At 36.4% G+C, this 16,153-nt stretch overlaps 1 protein-coding gene across 4 annotated transcripts in view; it reads left to right on the forward strand.

Moving 5' to 3' along the window:
• The window catches only part of LARP4 (La ribonucleoprotein 4), a 72,184-nt gene that overhangs the window by 51,027 nt on the left and 5,004 nt on the right, over nucleotides 1-16,153 (forward strand). For all 4 annotated transcript variants that reach the window (XM_036098932.2, XM_078075969.1, XM_036098933.2 and 1 more), the window contains 7 exons: nucleotides 213-425; nucleotides 1,028-1,131; nucleotides 6,003-6,215; nucleotides 6,859-6,907; nucleotides 9,376-9,537; nucleotides 14,928-15,052; nucleotides 15,166-15,334. In XM_036098932.2, the coding sequence (XP_035954825.1) occupies nucleotides 213-425; nucleotides 1,028-1,131; nucleotides 6,003-6,215; nucleotides 6,859-6,907; nucleotides 9,376-9,537; nucleotides 14,928-15,052; nucleotides 15,166-15,334 (1,035 nt within the window). The remainder of the gene's footprint in view (nucleotides 1-212; nucleotides 426-1,027; nucleotides 1,132-6,002; nucleotides 6,216-6,858; nucleotides 6,908-9,375; nucleotides 9,538-14,927; nucleotides 15,053-15,165; nucleotides 15,335-16,153) is intronic.

Raw genomic sequence — 16,153 nt, forward strand, 5'->3', positions numbered from 1 at the left:
TTTTGACTTTTGTGGTTTTACTTTGTTCATTGTTGTATTAGCCATGCAGAAGTTTTAAAAATAATTTAAAGCTATCAATCATTTCCTTTTGCTCTACTGACTGTATAGTAGGCAGAAATAACATAGTCATGTAAAATATGTTTAAAATGTAAATTAAATATATTTGTGAAGATACACAGTCCTTCATTATAATTTGTTCCTCTTTCTTCTAGGCAAGGATAAAAGCCATCAATACATTTTTTGCTAAGAATGGTTATCGATTAATGGATTCTAGTATGTATAGTCAGCCCATTCAAACTCAAGCACAGTATGCCTCACCAGTTTTTATGCAGCCTGTATATAATCCTCACCAACAGTACTCGGTCTATAGTATTGTGCCTCAGTCTTGGTCACCAAATCCTGCACCTTACTTTGAAACACCACTGGTAAGTGAGATCCTTACAGAATTATAAAATTTTTCGCTCAAGCTGAAATTTGAAGAAATCAGCTAGAGTAGTTTATTTTTTTATTTTGTTTTGTGTTGATACTGGTTTCTTTCGGGCTTTTAAGTAGTGATAAAGATACCTAATCCCCATGTGACTAAGAGTTGAGCTATTGGTTCCTATAATTTTATTCTTTAGATTTTGCTGAATGAATTAAAATAAGAGAGTGGGTAAGTCCTGATTAGTTTAAAATGTTTTCAGTTCAACTTTTTCAGAGAGAAATGTACTTTATTAAGTAATGACCTAATGATTCCTTCTGTAAATCAAGTGATGTTTGAAGTGAGTATTACAAAAGTGAGTAAGTAAAATGCTCAAAATTATTTTTGCCTTATAAAAGAAATTGAGGGGGATCCTGAGTGGAGCATGCGACTCTTGAGCTTGGGGTCGTGAGTTCAAGCCTCATGTTGAGTGTAGAGATTACTTAAAAATAAAAAATCTTTAAAAAAAATTTGATGCTAGGTTAGTTCATCAGGAGTTTCTTACAGCCTTCACACTAGGTTTTGCCCTTTTCATTAATTGTTTTTAAACATCACATTTTCTTTTAGGCTCCCTTTCCCAATGGTAGTTTTGTGAATGGCTTTAATGCACCAGGATCTTACAAAACAAATGCTGCTGCTGTGAATATGCCTCGACCATTCCAAAAAAATCGGTAAGATAACAATCATAGTGGAATAGGGGTGCCAGGGTGGCTCAGTCAGTTAAGCATCCACCTCTTGATTTCGGCTCTGGTCTTGATCCTCAGGGTCATGAATTCAAGCCCAGGCATTGTGCTCCATGCCCAGCATGGAGCCTACATAAAAACAAAAACAAAAAACAAAACAGTGGAATTTATTGTACACAATTCCCAGTAGTTCTTAAAGAATTACTGTGGTAGTCACAACGCTTATTTATAAAGCTTAGTAAAAAGCTTAAGTCATTTACTCTAGAATTAATAAGCACACTTTGACCTCATAGTGGATAATTTGTATAAAAAAGATTTAGAACTAAGATTGTACATACTGACTTTTTAATAATAAAGATAATAGAAAATTATTTTATGATAGTAACATAAGATCTGGTGTTTAAATACCATTTAGTGTGTTAAATAGGTAACATTTTCGAGAATGAGAGTTTTTTTGAGGATAGAAATGTTAGCTGATTTGAGTATTGAATGCTGGAAGAATGAGTTGCTTAGGATTTTTGAAAATTGACTTTTGAAATGATTTCCATGAACTATAGTGTTTAGACAATAGCTACCATTTATTGAACATTAATGTCCAAAGCTTTGTTTTAAGGGCTTTACATATTTTATCAGTTTTCATAACCCTATAAGATAGTTATATCTATTTAAGATGAGGAAATTGAAACATAAAAGGTTAAATATCATGTGTAAGGGCATGTAGCTAGTAACTGGGAGAGCCAAAATTTGAGCCCAGTTTGACTTCAAAGCCTATACTTAAAAAACGGTGTTCTAAATAAATTATTGAGAACTCTGGAAACTATTTGCTATCATATAAAAGGTAAGTCTCTTAAGTGTTACTCTTTTTATGTAAACATCAATTGATAATCTCAATAATTTGGTATATATTATGGCTTTTGAAAGTATGAATATCCAAAGAAAAAAGGGCTTATATACTGGCTTAGATTTATTTAAGAGTTTCACATTTATTGTTTTTTGTTTGCTTATTTTGTGAGTCTCCTAGGTTTGGGTTTTTGGCTTTTTAAATGATTTCTTCAGTGATTTTCCCTTGCCATAGTTCATTCTCCCAGTTGGTTCTTTTTGGCAAGACGACCACATGGGGTATGTTCTTCTAAAATGACTTCTGGGAACTTAATTCTTTTTTGTAAGGTTTACCTGAAACATGCTTCACTGGAGAAAGAAGCCTCATGGTATTTAAATACTCTTCTCAGTGGATTCTGGAAGCATTCATGTGTACCATCCTCTGTTGTCACAATTTTTTGTACTTATTTAACTGACAAAATTGGTTAAAGTATTTGAAGATCATTTTTAAGTGTTAACAAACATTTTACTACATATACATTCTTACTGCTTTATGTAAGTTTCAAATGTGATCTCTTCATATTACAAGGATGAAGGATTCTTCATAAATGAAAGGATTATTTTGCTCTTATAGATGATTCTTAGTTTGGTAATAAAGTAGCAACTGCACAATTCAGGTATTGCTAGGACATATGAGTAGAAGTTACAGGGAGCCTCACACATTGTCCTTTAATCCCAGTCCTGTTGTTCAAAAAGATTAATTTCCATGAGCACATAGAATGGTGTTTAAATCTGGAAAGACCTTTATTATGGTGTAGTTTTAACTCATTTTACAGCTGAAGAAAGTGAAAGCCGAAGAGGACAAAAATCTTGCTAGGGTTACATGGCTAGTTATTATCAGCAGACCTGAGATTAGAACGTTTCCTTTCCTCTACCACAGCTGGTGAAGTTTTCTCTTAAAAATAATTTAATTAGAGTAAATGACAGCTTGCAACTTCCCTTGTTAGAAAATACAGATTTCCCTGATTAGAAATAGTAGCTTTGTAGAAATATGTATAATACGTATTGATTTCACTGTTGTTGTTTTTTTTTAAAGAGTGAATTTTGCTTTAAACAGTTAAGTAGAATATACATCTTTCTTATAAGGTAGACTAAAAGCAGTTTTTAATAAGTAAAAGTACTGGTGGTTTTCAGATTCTTGACTAAAAAATGTATTAAATGGGTTCATGGTGTTCCTTTATTGTCACTTGTTTTTGTTTGCTGTGCTTTCTTGGTGAAAAGGTTGAAATCACAATAAGAAAGCCAAGAATGACAGTCCAGTCATCCTTACTTATAAGGAGGTGTGCCTATGCTTTTGAAGGTACAAGGCAGGTTTAGTATAATTTTGCTTGTTATTCAAAACCATTCATGTACAATCCTTTTTCATATGTTTGACCAGTGCAAGTTTTTAATTTTAGTTACAAAAATTATACATGAGTATTTTCTTCTTATAAAATGCAAATATTACAGATGAAACTGGGAGCTTTTTGACAGACCCTAATCCTTGTTTCTTTTCTTCTAAAAAGTGACCACTTCCAGACCTTTATTTTTATTTATTTATTTATTTGAAGTTATTAGTCAAGGAGAAAGTAACTTTTAGGAAGTACTTTTGTAGTTTATTATATGAACCTTGTAACAGCCCAGTGATGATCACTAGACCTACTTAGAGAGACTAGGACTAACTTTCAGAAGTCTGGGCATTTTTCTACCTTTCATACTTTCTCTTTCTGTCACTTTACTTCTTCCTTTCCATCTTTTATCACTTATCTCTCTTATCTTTTTTTTTTTTTCTTTCTTTTGCCTGGACTGAGATCGTAAGTCCCTCTCAGTGAAGGGTAAGATTATGAGATCTGAGGGCTGTTTAAACCTAGTAACTTACCTGTTGGGTATATTGAAATGCAATGAGAAAATTTAGGCGAATGATAGTTTCTGAACAGATAAACAGCGTATCTACCTCATGAGGTCATTTTCAGATATGATGGCTAATAAAAAAATATTCTGAAAATGCTTTGTGTTGACATTCTATAATTTTCATTGCTATTAAAAATCTATTTTGTGGGGCGCCTGGGTGGCTCAGTTGGTTAAGTGTCTGCCTTCAGCTCAGGTCATGAGCCCAGGATCCTGGGATCAAGCCTCACGTTAGGCTCCCTGCTCATGGGGGAGCCTGCTTCTCCCTCTCCCTCTGCCATGCCCCCCCTCCCCCGCTTGAGCTCTCTGGCTCTGTCTTTCTGTCAAATAAATAAATAAAAATCTTAAAACAAACAAGCAAAAAAATAAAATAAAAAATCTACTTTGTGACGTAAAGTAATTATTTCATATAATCTTAATGAAACTCAACCCAACTTTGTCACCTGGTTTTTATATTTAAGTTTTAATGGCAGTAACCTCATTTTTTTATTTTCTGTAAAGAATAGGGTAGCTGGAGATGTTGGAATTAATGTTAAATTGTTGGGCTTTATAATTATTTTGAAGTTTTAAATCCAAATTCAGAGAACCAGGAATTGGCAATGTGTATTGATATAAATTTGTAACCATGAAAACAGGCTGTAAAAATGGAATTTTTAAACTACAAATAAGGGGCCAAATATAAATCTCATACTTATATAATCTGTTATAGAAAGAACCAAGATCCTTAGTTGGTTGGGCTTACTTTGTTTTCACTGTTGATTAAACTGTAGCCTCTCCTTTACCCCTACCCTAGTTTCATCTGCTTATACATTGTTAGAGAGTTGGGTGCTTATACCCATCATCCAAGATAAAAGCTACCCTTGTTCGTACTTACTGGGGTTTTTTGTTTGTTTTTACTAGATTCTATACCTAATTCATGAAGCCATGCCAGGCTGTTAGTTGCATTATATTTTCCTAGCTTTTTTTCACATAGGATCTTTGAACAATTAATTTAAAAAGAAGCTGGGATTTTATTTATTTATTTTTTATTTTTTATTTATTCATTTGAGACACAGAGACACAGAGAGAGAGAGAGAGAGGGAGAGAGCATGAGCAGGGAGAGAGGCAGAGGGAGAGGGAGAAGCAGGCTCCCCGCTGAGCAGGAAGCCTGATGCGGGGCTCGATCCCAGGACGCCGGGATCATGACCTGAGCCGAAGGCAGACACTTAACCATCTGAGCCACCCAGGCGCCCCAGAAGCTGGGATTTTAATATATTGCACTGTTTCTCTGGTTTTCATTGTCACTCCCCTAGAGAGCCTTTATAGACATCCCCCCCCAATTTTTCCCTATGAAAATTTAGTACTGGAGATATTGTATATGTATTTATGTAATGAATGTATATCTGTGCTCTGTGCATAAAAGGAGTAAGATTGGGATTTTTTTTGTTCCTTCTCGGCCCCACCCCACCCCACCCCACCCGACCCCCGCCTTGAACCTTTTTTACTCCCACTGGGGGTGATGTTGCCCCATTGAGAATGTATGGCATAAATTCATTAATAAGCTTAAAGCCTGGCTGATTCAGGCGTGTCAAGACTGCAACTGGTGTTAAATTAGCTAAAATCCTAGTTGTATTTTGAGTATTGAAATAGAAGTAGCTTTATCTTGAAGAACTTTGGATTTTACCCCAAATCTCTCCAAACACTTTATTTTTTTAAAGATTTTATTTATTTATTTGACAGGGACACAGCGAGAGAGGGAACACAAGCAGGGGGAGTGGGAGAGGGAGAAGCAGGCTTCCTGCAGGGCAGGGAGCCCGATGTGGGGCTCGATCCCAGGACCCTGGGACCATGACCTGAGCTGAAGGCAGACGCTTAACAACTGAGCCACCCAGGCGCCCCCAAACAACTTTTTTAAATGTAAAAATCTGAGACATAAAAGAGTTTACATTTTTATAATGTGACACTTTTATGTGTAACTTAATTTGTGGAAAATCAGAATACAGTAGAAGGCAATTTTTAACTTGTCCCATTAAATAGAGTTTTTACCATTAAGGGGAAAGATTTTGTCTGTCTTGATTTATCCTCTCATGTATGTGATCTTATATTTCTTATAGTGTGAAGCCTCATTTTAGGTCATCGAGTGGTTCAGAACACTCGACAGAGGGCTCTGTGTCATTGGGGGATGGACCATTAAACAGATCTGGTTCAAGGAACTTTCCAACTGAACGGCATAATCCTACAGTAACAGGGCATCAGGAGCAAAGCTACCTTCCAAAAGAAACTCCTACTATACAGATGGAACAGAATGGGGACTATGGTAGGGGCAGGTAAGGAAATAGGGTAATAAATATGGATAAGGTATATGAAAATTCTTTGCTCGTAATGTGAATATTTGAAGACCTAGTGATTATTTTTTGTTTTAACTTTTGGTGTATGGTTGTACTAATTGAATACAGTGTTGACATAATATGGGTTAATAGTTTTCATAATTATTTAGAAATTTATAGTGCCCATATAGAATATAGCTCTGAGTCAGAGGTTCATAAAGTTACTCTGAAGTTCTTTATGGTTCACTGAGGAAAGAATAGCTTAGAATGATAAGATCCTATCTGCATTCTAGTTTAATTTCTTACAACTTCTTAACTATGGAAATGGGGTTATACCTTATTGCCTACTCTGCTCGAATGAAACAAAAAACCCTGATATACTTCTGGTGTGTAAGGAACACTACTTAATAAAAATGGCCCAACTTACTTAGTGGTGGTGGTGGTGGTAGTAGATGAAGTTTTTGGTAGATTAGTTTAGGATCCCTTCAGAAGAATATATACTCATCTCTTAATAGTGGAGATATAGAAAATATAGTTAGTTAAACTAGAAATTCACCCATCTTTGATAGAGTGTATTATATATTTGAAGAAACTTATGAGTTGTCCCTCCCATCATCCCCACCTTTTTTATCGTTGTTAAAAGGAGAACTCTTTTCCGAGGTCGAAGACGACGAGAAGATGAGAGAGTCCAGGTAAGTTTTTTTACATAGTTTTATTACATCTATTTATTTATTTTTTTCTTTTGTGATTTAGTATGGCATTGGCTTGTGGTCGGTCTTTCCAGGTTTTTGTCTTATTGATTATAGTATTAGACAAAGGTAAATAGAACCTGTGCTTTGACCCTAAAATATCTACTGCTACCACTATGCCCCACCCTTAAAGCACATATATAGTTAGGGATTTGATCTGTGTTGCTTGTGTTTTTTAAAAATTACTTGAATACCTAATATATTCACATAGTTTAAAAATCAAAAAATGAAAATATTCAATGAAAAGTTTATTACGTTGTTAATGGACATTTAAGTAGTTTCAATCTTTCAGTCTTGTAGCTATGGTAACTTCTTTCCTATGTGTGTAATAACACCTGATGGAGAATCCTTAGAAATGGGATTTCTAGGTCACAATTCAGTAAGTTGCTGCCAGCTTACATCTTTCTGTAGGGGTTGTGCCAACTTACACTCTGACAGACATTGAACAAAAGTTCCTATTTATCAATAGCCCAATAAATATATGACTTTTTGCCAACTTGATAAAGTTTATCATTCACTTACAAAGCTCTCTGGATGGTGTTGGAAACTCATTACTTGAGGGGGGGGCAATTTTCTACCTACTACTTATTCTTCTGTCCACTAATCTTACAAAACTGCTTATAAATTAAAGTTTTATAGTTCTAGACATGTTTTTATTTGAATTTTGACTTACCTAGCTTCAAATTAATCATGTTTTTATTTTTTTGTGGTTTGTTCATGGTGAATGTTTGCCCTGTCTTAACTGAGAGCAAAAGGAGTTGAGAAATCAGAATGATGTAGGAACCCACAGAGGTCTCAAGAAAACTCTGCCTAGAATTTACAGATAAATCATAAATTATAGTATAATACTTATTTTACGTGTATAAGTAGTGAATTGTATACACATATAAGTGTACTATGCATACAGCATGTAGGCTACATATAATAAATATACAAATATTACATATATAAGTAGTGAAAAGATAAGCATTTCCGAAGAAGAAAATATATTGCATTATAACACACAGAATGGTCCTTAGGGCAAACTGTGAACCTTTTAAAATAGTACTGTTTTTTTATTTATAGCTTTCTGTACCATGGGCAGCCATGACATAGCAACAGCTTTTTTAGAACGATACCATTGCAACAGTCCATATGAATCCTCAAGTGGCCCTGAACAATTGAGGAGAGAAGAGATAAGTTTTGAAGTCCGTTTAATATGTTGAAAATATTTTGAGGATTTAGGACTGAAGGGGTGAAGAAAAAGGAGACAAAGATGCTTTCCAGTAGGAAAGGCAGAGTGGAAGTGCCTTTGTGCAGGAAGAAGATGTTAGCTAGAGATAAAATTTAGGATTTGTGAGCTTACACAAAGTAATTGAAATCATAAAAGTAGATGAAATCATTCAGGGGACTCTGTAGAGTAAGTGATTTAGAGTGGTCAAGAATGGAACTTTGGGAACATAGTAGCTTTGGGCTGAAGAATGAGATTACTTATTATATTGTTTGAAGTATCCAAGCAAAATCTGAGCAGAGAAGGCTGATAGACAAATGGATGTCTAGGTTTCAGGTAAAGGTCTGGGCTGAGAATATTGAAAGTGTACAATTCAGTGAGTTTTGGTAAATTTCCAGTGGTGTGTAGCCAGTCACCAAAAGTGAAAAAGATTGTTGTAAAGGTTGTTTGCATATAGGTAGTAGTTGAAGCCATGAATAGTGACTATCACACAGGGAGAGTATGGAAGTGAAAAGAGTAGAAATTATAGAAACTATAGAAACACATAGAAACTATAAAACTGTCAAAGGGAATAGGTAGAGAGACACAAGCACCTGATTGTGAGATCTGAAAATCAAGAGAAAGAGGTATCATAGAAGCTAAGGGAGGAATGAGCTCTCAAAGGAAAGAATGTTTACCATGCCAGGTGCTATACGAGGTTAGGAAAAAAAGTCTGTCAGATTTTGCATTGTGGAAGGCATTGGTGACTTGTCAAAGCAATTTTAGTGGTGATGAATACAGAGGTGAGGCTTGTAGAGGGTGGTGGGCAGAAAGGCAGATCAGGAGATTTTTCAAGGAAAGATACTGTTCTCTTGAGACTATATGAAAGGAGAAAAGCTCATGGCAAATTTAGGTCACATAGGGGTTTTTATTTTTGTTCTGGAAGGGAGTATTACATATTTAGCAAATAGTGGAGATTTGGTTAGCAGGCTTAAGGAGTGTGGCAAAGTTTGCAAAAGAAACAGGTGAGGAAGTTGACGAAAGGTAAGTAGGATTGATAAAAAAATGAGAGCTCAACTGAGATGAGAAGCCAGGAATTTATAGGAGAACAAACAATTCTTGCATTAGTGTAGAGTTTTGTTTCCTTATAGCTTTCAGCTTCTGTGGTACAGGATTAGGGAATGAGATTGGCATGTGACCTGTTTTATGATTTGTCTTTTAGAGACCGCAGTCTTCATCAGCTGAAGCAAAGGCTCCAACACCAAAGTTTGACTTACTAGCCTCAAATTTTCCTCCTTTACCTGGAAGTTCATCAAGAACTCCAGGTGAACTTGTTTTGGAGAGTAGGATGTCTGATGTTGTTAAAGGTGTCTACAAAGAAAAGGTAAACACTGAGGCATCAATCTTTTACTTATGGGACCATAGCCTTTGTTTGCAGAGTTATAATTTGAAATTTTATTTGCACTTAATATGTATTTCTATCATAGTTTTTACTCATGGGATTGTCAACTTGCTTTGAGTATTATAAAAAGATTTATGATAAAGCTACACAGGCCAATAAAGTGCTGGGTGTTGTGTAAGACTAATGAATCACAGACCCGTACCCTTGAAACAAATAATACATTATATGTTAATTAAAAAGAAATAAATAAAATAAAAATTAAACCAATTAAAAAAATAAAATGTTTCTTCATTTTTGCATGTCTTTGGTGTCAGCCAACTCAGTTTGGTAGAACCAATTAATGCAAGCTGGTGGAAAGTGTTGTTTCCACTTAAGTGCCTGTAATTAGTCAATGATATAAATGAATTCTAAGTTTGGTAAATTCAGGCTTTCAAATAATGGAGAGTTGATATCAAAGAGTTAGGACATCAACCTTTAGGATAGGTACCCCATCCTAAAATTTTTTTTTTTTAAAGATTTTATTTATTTATTTGACAGAGAGAGACACAGCGAGAGAGGGAACACAAGCAGAGGGAGTGGGAGAGGGAGAAGCAGGCTTCCCGTGGAGCAGGGAGCCCGATGCGGGGCTCCATCCCAGGACCCTGGGATCATGACCTGAGCCGAAGGCAGACGCTTAGCGACTGAGCCACCCAGGCGCCCCTCCTAAAATATTTTTGAGTGTAGACCTCTTCCTGTGCTAAATCTTTACACCCGCATATTTTTCTCATTTTCTTCCCGTTTTTTCTTAATTCAGTTTTTATTTTTATAGTATATACACGTAGTATACATCTAGGCTTATAGTGAAAAATAGTATTCCTGTGCAACCATTTCAACTAGTTTTTTCTCCTGTTTTCCCCCTGTATTTCTAACTAACATGGTTATGCTACTACTTTTCTTTTCTCTTTTCTTTTCTTTCATCTCTACACCCAATGTGGGGTTGAACTCAGGACCCCAAGATCAAGAGTTGTGTGCTCCCAATATACTTTATTTCTTGACTTTCCAATTTTTGATGTTGTCTATTAACTTTCCATTTAGAACCTAAGGATTTAGCTCTCTTAAGCCAACATACTTTTCTTATCCTCCCTGTATATTGTACTGCATCATATCTAGGATACCATCAATTATAAGATGCCCTATTAATTTAGTATCACTAAAAAAGTAAAAAGCAGGGGCAGCTGGGTGGCTCAGTTTGGTTAAGCCTTCAGCTCAGGTCATGATCTCAGAATCCTGAGATCAGCCACACCCCCCTCCCCCATGTCAGGCTCCCTGCAAACAGGGAGTCTACTTGTCCCTCTGTCCCTCCCCCTTGCTTGTACTCTCTCTCTCAAATAAATAAAGTCTTAAAAAAAAAGAAAGTAAAAAGCACTGCCAGTTAGATTAGGATATGCCATCATTTGTAAGTCACATCTTGATATTACCGTTTTTTTCCATAACTGAACCTCATAGTATACTGCCATTATTTCTCCTTTCTTACACTCTCAGTGGCCTACTGCACAGTTGTGTAGCTGGGACTTGACTTTACCATCATCCTGAGAATTTTCCTTACTTTCTTTTGTTGGATCCTCACTCTTACTTTACTTTCCTTTATTATGGTGGGTCACATCTTCCTGAGCTTCCTAAATTAGTGGTTTTTAGTATAAATTTCTTGAGATCTTGTGTTCCAAAAATGTTTTTGTTTTCACATAGGATCAGTAGCTTATTTCTGTAGAGTTGTGTTTTAGAAATCACGTTCCCATGGAATTTTGAAGGTATTTGTCTTCCCTTGTTTAAAAAATTGTGCAATATTGTAGTTATTTCATCAGCCTTAAGATAGATATTTTTCCACCTTTGAAAATCTATAATTAAACGTTACCGTAGGTTAAGTAGTAGTGTTTTTCTTAGTAATACATAATATAATGGTGCATTTTACAGTTGATGGCTTCTCCCATTGGGTGAGGTGTGATTCACACATAACATACGTTTTTAAAGAAGAAGAATAAAGTGTATTTCCCCTTGTAATCCCAACCCACAGTTGTGGACAATGAACATCACAAACATCTTAGCAGTGCCATGTGTCTCCCCTCCCTTTTTAAGATTCCTCCTATTCCTCCCCGTCAGAGGAAACATCCTGACTGCAATAACAATTTTGTTGCTTTTTTTATAATTTTACCATTCCAGGTTGGGAAACTTTTTCTGTAGAATAGGGCCAGAAAGTAAATATTTTAGGCTTGTGGGCCACATGCTAAAAACGTAAAAACCACTTTTAGCTTATAGGCCATACCAGCCAAACTCGGAGGCTGGATTTGGCCAGCAGGCCTTGGTTTGTCAACCCCTAACCTAGAGAGTATACTGTTCAGTGTGCCTGTTTTTGAACACAACATAAATGGAATGTGTAATCTTCGTTAACAATTTCTTTCATTCTATATTGTGTAAAATTCATTGGTGTTGAAACAACTAGTTCATTTTGCACTGTTGTATTCTTTTGTAAGAATATTATTCAACTGTTGATAGACACTTGAGCTGTTTTTTTGTCTGTTTGACATTATAAGCAATTCTGCTGTGAATGTTCAAACTACACACCCTGTTTTTAGGGTATATACATAGTGGAATTGCTGAGTGATAGGGCATCTTTTAAAATTTACTGTTGAGGTTAAGTTACTTTTTCATGTTTTTATAGGCCATTTGAGTTTCTCTTTATAAAGTGCCAAGTATTTGGCACCTTTTTTTTTCTATTGGGTTATCTCTTTATCTTACAGATTCATGGAATTTTTAAATTTATTTTGGATACTAATCCTTTGTCAGTAATGGATATTACTAATTATGGTTTGTTTTCAGAGTTTAGTATTTGTGAATGAAAACAGGTTCTATATGGTCATATTTATCAGTCATTCTTTTATGGTTTGTTCTTTTTTATATCTTGCTTAGGAAATGATCTGGCTTCCCGAGATCCTTTTCAGAAACCTATCGTTCTGATCCTCCTGTGACCTTTTCCTCCCCTCTGGAGGCCTTTAGGATCTTTTATTTATCTCTGGTATTCTGTGAAGTTATGAAGGTGTATCTTGCTATGGCTCCTTTTTAATTAATTGCACCGGATACTTGGTAGACCTTTTCAGTCTGGAAACTCGTCCTTACATGCTAGAAAATTTTCCTGTACTATCTCTTTGATAAATTCTTCACTTCTCTTTTCTTCTCTTTCTTTAACTCTTAGTTTGATATTGCACCTTGTAGGTGGAACGTCAGATTTTGTTTCGGCTTTCCTAATTTTTATTTTTGTACTTGTCTATATTTTCTACAAAGTTTTTCTAAATGTTACCTCTGAACCGACTGAAATTTGGGGGTGCCTGGTGGCTTGTTGGTTAAGCATCTGCCTTGGGCCCAGGTCATGATCCCGGGGTCTTGGGATCAAGCCCCACGTCAGGCTCCCTGCTCAGTGGGGCATCTGCTGCTCCCTCTCCTACTGCCCTTCCGCGCAGCCCCCCAACTCATGCTCGCTTTCTCACAAATAAATAAATAAAATCTTAAAAAAAATAAACCTACCGAAATTTGTACTTTATCAATCGATTTTAATATCCAGGGCTCGCTATTAGATTTTTTTGTGGGGTTTTTTTGTTTGTTTGTTTTTAAGATTTATTTATTTTAGAGAGCACGAGCAGGGGGAGGGGCAGAAGGAGAAACAGGCTCCCACTGAGCAAGGATCCCAATGTGGGACTCAATCCCAGGACCCTGGGATCATGACCCAAGCCGAAGGCAGATGCTTAACCGACTGAGCCACCCAGGCGTCCCTCGCTATTATTTTTATTTTACTTTTTAAAATTGTGGTAAGGGGCGCCTGGGTGGCTCAGGCAGTTAAGCATCTGTTTTCAACTCAGGTTATGATCCTGGGGTCCTGGGATCAAGCCCCACATTAGACTCCCTGCTCAGTGGTGAGCCTGCTTCTCCCTCTCCCCTCTACTGTTCTCCCGCCCTTATGCTCTCTCTCTCACTCTATCTCAAATAAATAAATAAAGATCTCTAAAAAAAAAAAATTGCGGTAAATTGCACATAATATAAATTTTACCATCTTAAGGGGTGCCTGGGTGGTTTAGTCAATTAAGCATCCGACTCTTGATTTCAGCTTTGGTCCTGATCTCAGGGTGGTGAAATCAAACCCCACATAGACTCCACGCTCAGCGTGGTGTCTGCTTGAGATTCTCTCCCTCTGCCCCTCTAAAAAATTTACCATCGGGGCACCTGGGTGGCTCAGTTGGTTAAGCAGCTGCCTTCAGCTCAGGTCATGATCCCAGGGTCCTGGGATCGAGCCCCGCATCAGGCTCCCTGCTCAGCGGAGAGCCTGCTTCTCCCTCTCCCTCTGCCTGCCACTCTGCCTACTTGTGCTATCTCTCTGTCAAATAAATAAATAATATCTTTAAAAAAAAAAAAAAATCCTTAAAAAATTTACCATCTTAAGCATTGTTCAGTGTATGCAGTTCAGTTGTGTTAAATACATTCACATTGTTGTGCATCTAATCTCCAGAACTCTCAATCTTGTAAATATAAAATGCTGTAGGGGACACCTGGCTGGCTCAGTTGGTAGAGCATGCAACTCTTGGTCTCTGGGTTGTGAGTTCAAGCCCCACGTTGGGTGTAGAGATTCCTTAAAACACAAAATCTTTTAAAAGTAATAATAAAATGCTATACCCATTACACAGTGACTCCCATTACCCATTCCCCCTTCCCTCAGCCCCTGGCAGCCACCATTCTACTTTATCTATATAAATGTGAGTACTCTGGGTATCTCGTGTAAGTGGAATCATAAAATATTTGCCTTTTTGTGACTGGCTTATTTCACTTAGCATGATTTTCTCAAGGTTCATCCATTGTGGTAGTGTGTACCAGTACTTCATTCCTTTTATTGCCCAGTAATATTACATTATATGGATATACCACATTTTGTTTATACATTCACCAGTTGATGAATATTTAGGTTGTTCACAGTTTTTTGGCTAGTATGAATAATGCTGCTATGAACATCGGTGTGTAGACATATTTTCTCTTGGGTATATACTGCTGGGTCATATGGTAACTGTGTTTAACTTTTTGAGGAACTGCCAGACTGTTTTCCAAAATGCACCATTTTGTATTACCACTCAGTGTATGAGAGTTCCAGTGTCTCCATTATCATCACAAACATTTGTTACTTACTGATTATAGCCACCCTGGTGAGTGCAAAGTGATTTCTCATTGTGGTTTTGATTTGCATTTCCCTAATGACTGATGATGATTGAGCCTCTTTACAAGTGCTTATTGGCAATTTGGATATCTTCTTTGGAGAAGTGTCTATATGAGTTAATTTTGAAATATATTTTTACTTTAAGGATAATGAAGAGTTAAGAGTTAGTTGCCCAGTGCCTGCAGAGGATGAACAGACAGACTGCACCTCTGCCCAGCAACTCAATATGAGTACCAGTCCTCCATGTACAGCTGAGCTTCCTGCATTAAGGTACAGTTTCAGTATAGAAGGTCTTCCACATTAAGATTACTTTCTCTTCTGATCATTTGCTCAGCTGTTTCTATGTGCTATACTAAGTCTAATGTCAAGCTCTCTTTTCTTAGCACAACTCAGCAAGAAAAGGATCTAGTAGAGGATTCCTCTGTTCAGAAGGATGTTCTCAACCAGACAGCTATACCAGTTTCTTCCCCAAGTACTGCAAAGCCATCAAGGACAAATAGTGCTTCACCATGTAATAATAACATAAATGCAGCTGTAGCTGTGGCCCTACAGGTAACTTGATGAATTTAGTATGTGGGGACAAAAAAAATAATAGGTTAAATAATGAGATTTTTTTTTTCACATAAGTCTGCTAGAGCAGAGTCATTTAGAAATAGCCCAAACTGAGGCTGCCTGCCTCAAATGAAGCTCAAGGAGTTTAAAGTCACTGCAAAGAAATGGGAAATTTTAGCCATGTTGAGATAGTGAAGAATAATTATTCATTCTGAGAAGTTTTGGTTTTTGTTGGGTTTGTTTTTGTTTTTGTTTTTGTTTTTTAAGATTTATTTGAGCAAGAGAGCATGAATAGGGGAGAGGGAGAGCCCACACGGGGCTTGATCCCAGGACTCTGGGATCACGACCTGAGCCAGAGGTAGATGCTCAACCAGCTGAGCCACCCAGGTTGCCGCCATTCTGGGTTTTGGATTTTTTGTTTGTTTTTTGTTTTTTAATGGCTTTTTTTCTGATCACCTTCTAGTTAAATGACTCTTCTTTCTTATTCAAGTTATGATGAATGTATTTTGGGGCTAAAGAGGCTTTGAGCCCCCTTGAAATTCTTTTTTTTTTTTTTTGTAATGTTTAACAAGTCTTAGGAGGGCCACTTCCATTTTTATTCAGTTTCCAGAAATCATTTTTATAATTAGGGAAATACAGAAAAGCAGAGCAAAAACACAGAATTTAATAATCTTTTCATTCATTAATATAACTAGTTGCATTTTGGTATAGTTCCTTCTAGGTTAAGGACATTTTATTTTGTTATTTAATAATAGTACAATGGCAGCTACCGATTACTGAATGCCTGCTATATGCTAAGACCAGTGCTAAATACTTCTC

The sequence above is a fragment of the Halichoerus grypus genome, chromosome 6, assembly GCF_964656455.1.
Source record: "Halichoerus grypus chromosome 6, mHalGry1.hap1.1, whole genome shotgun sequence".
Lineage (NCBI taxonomy): Eukaryota > Metazoa > Chordata > Mammalia > Carnivora > Phocidae > Halichoerus > Halichoerus grypus.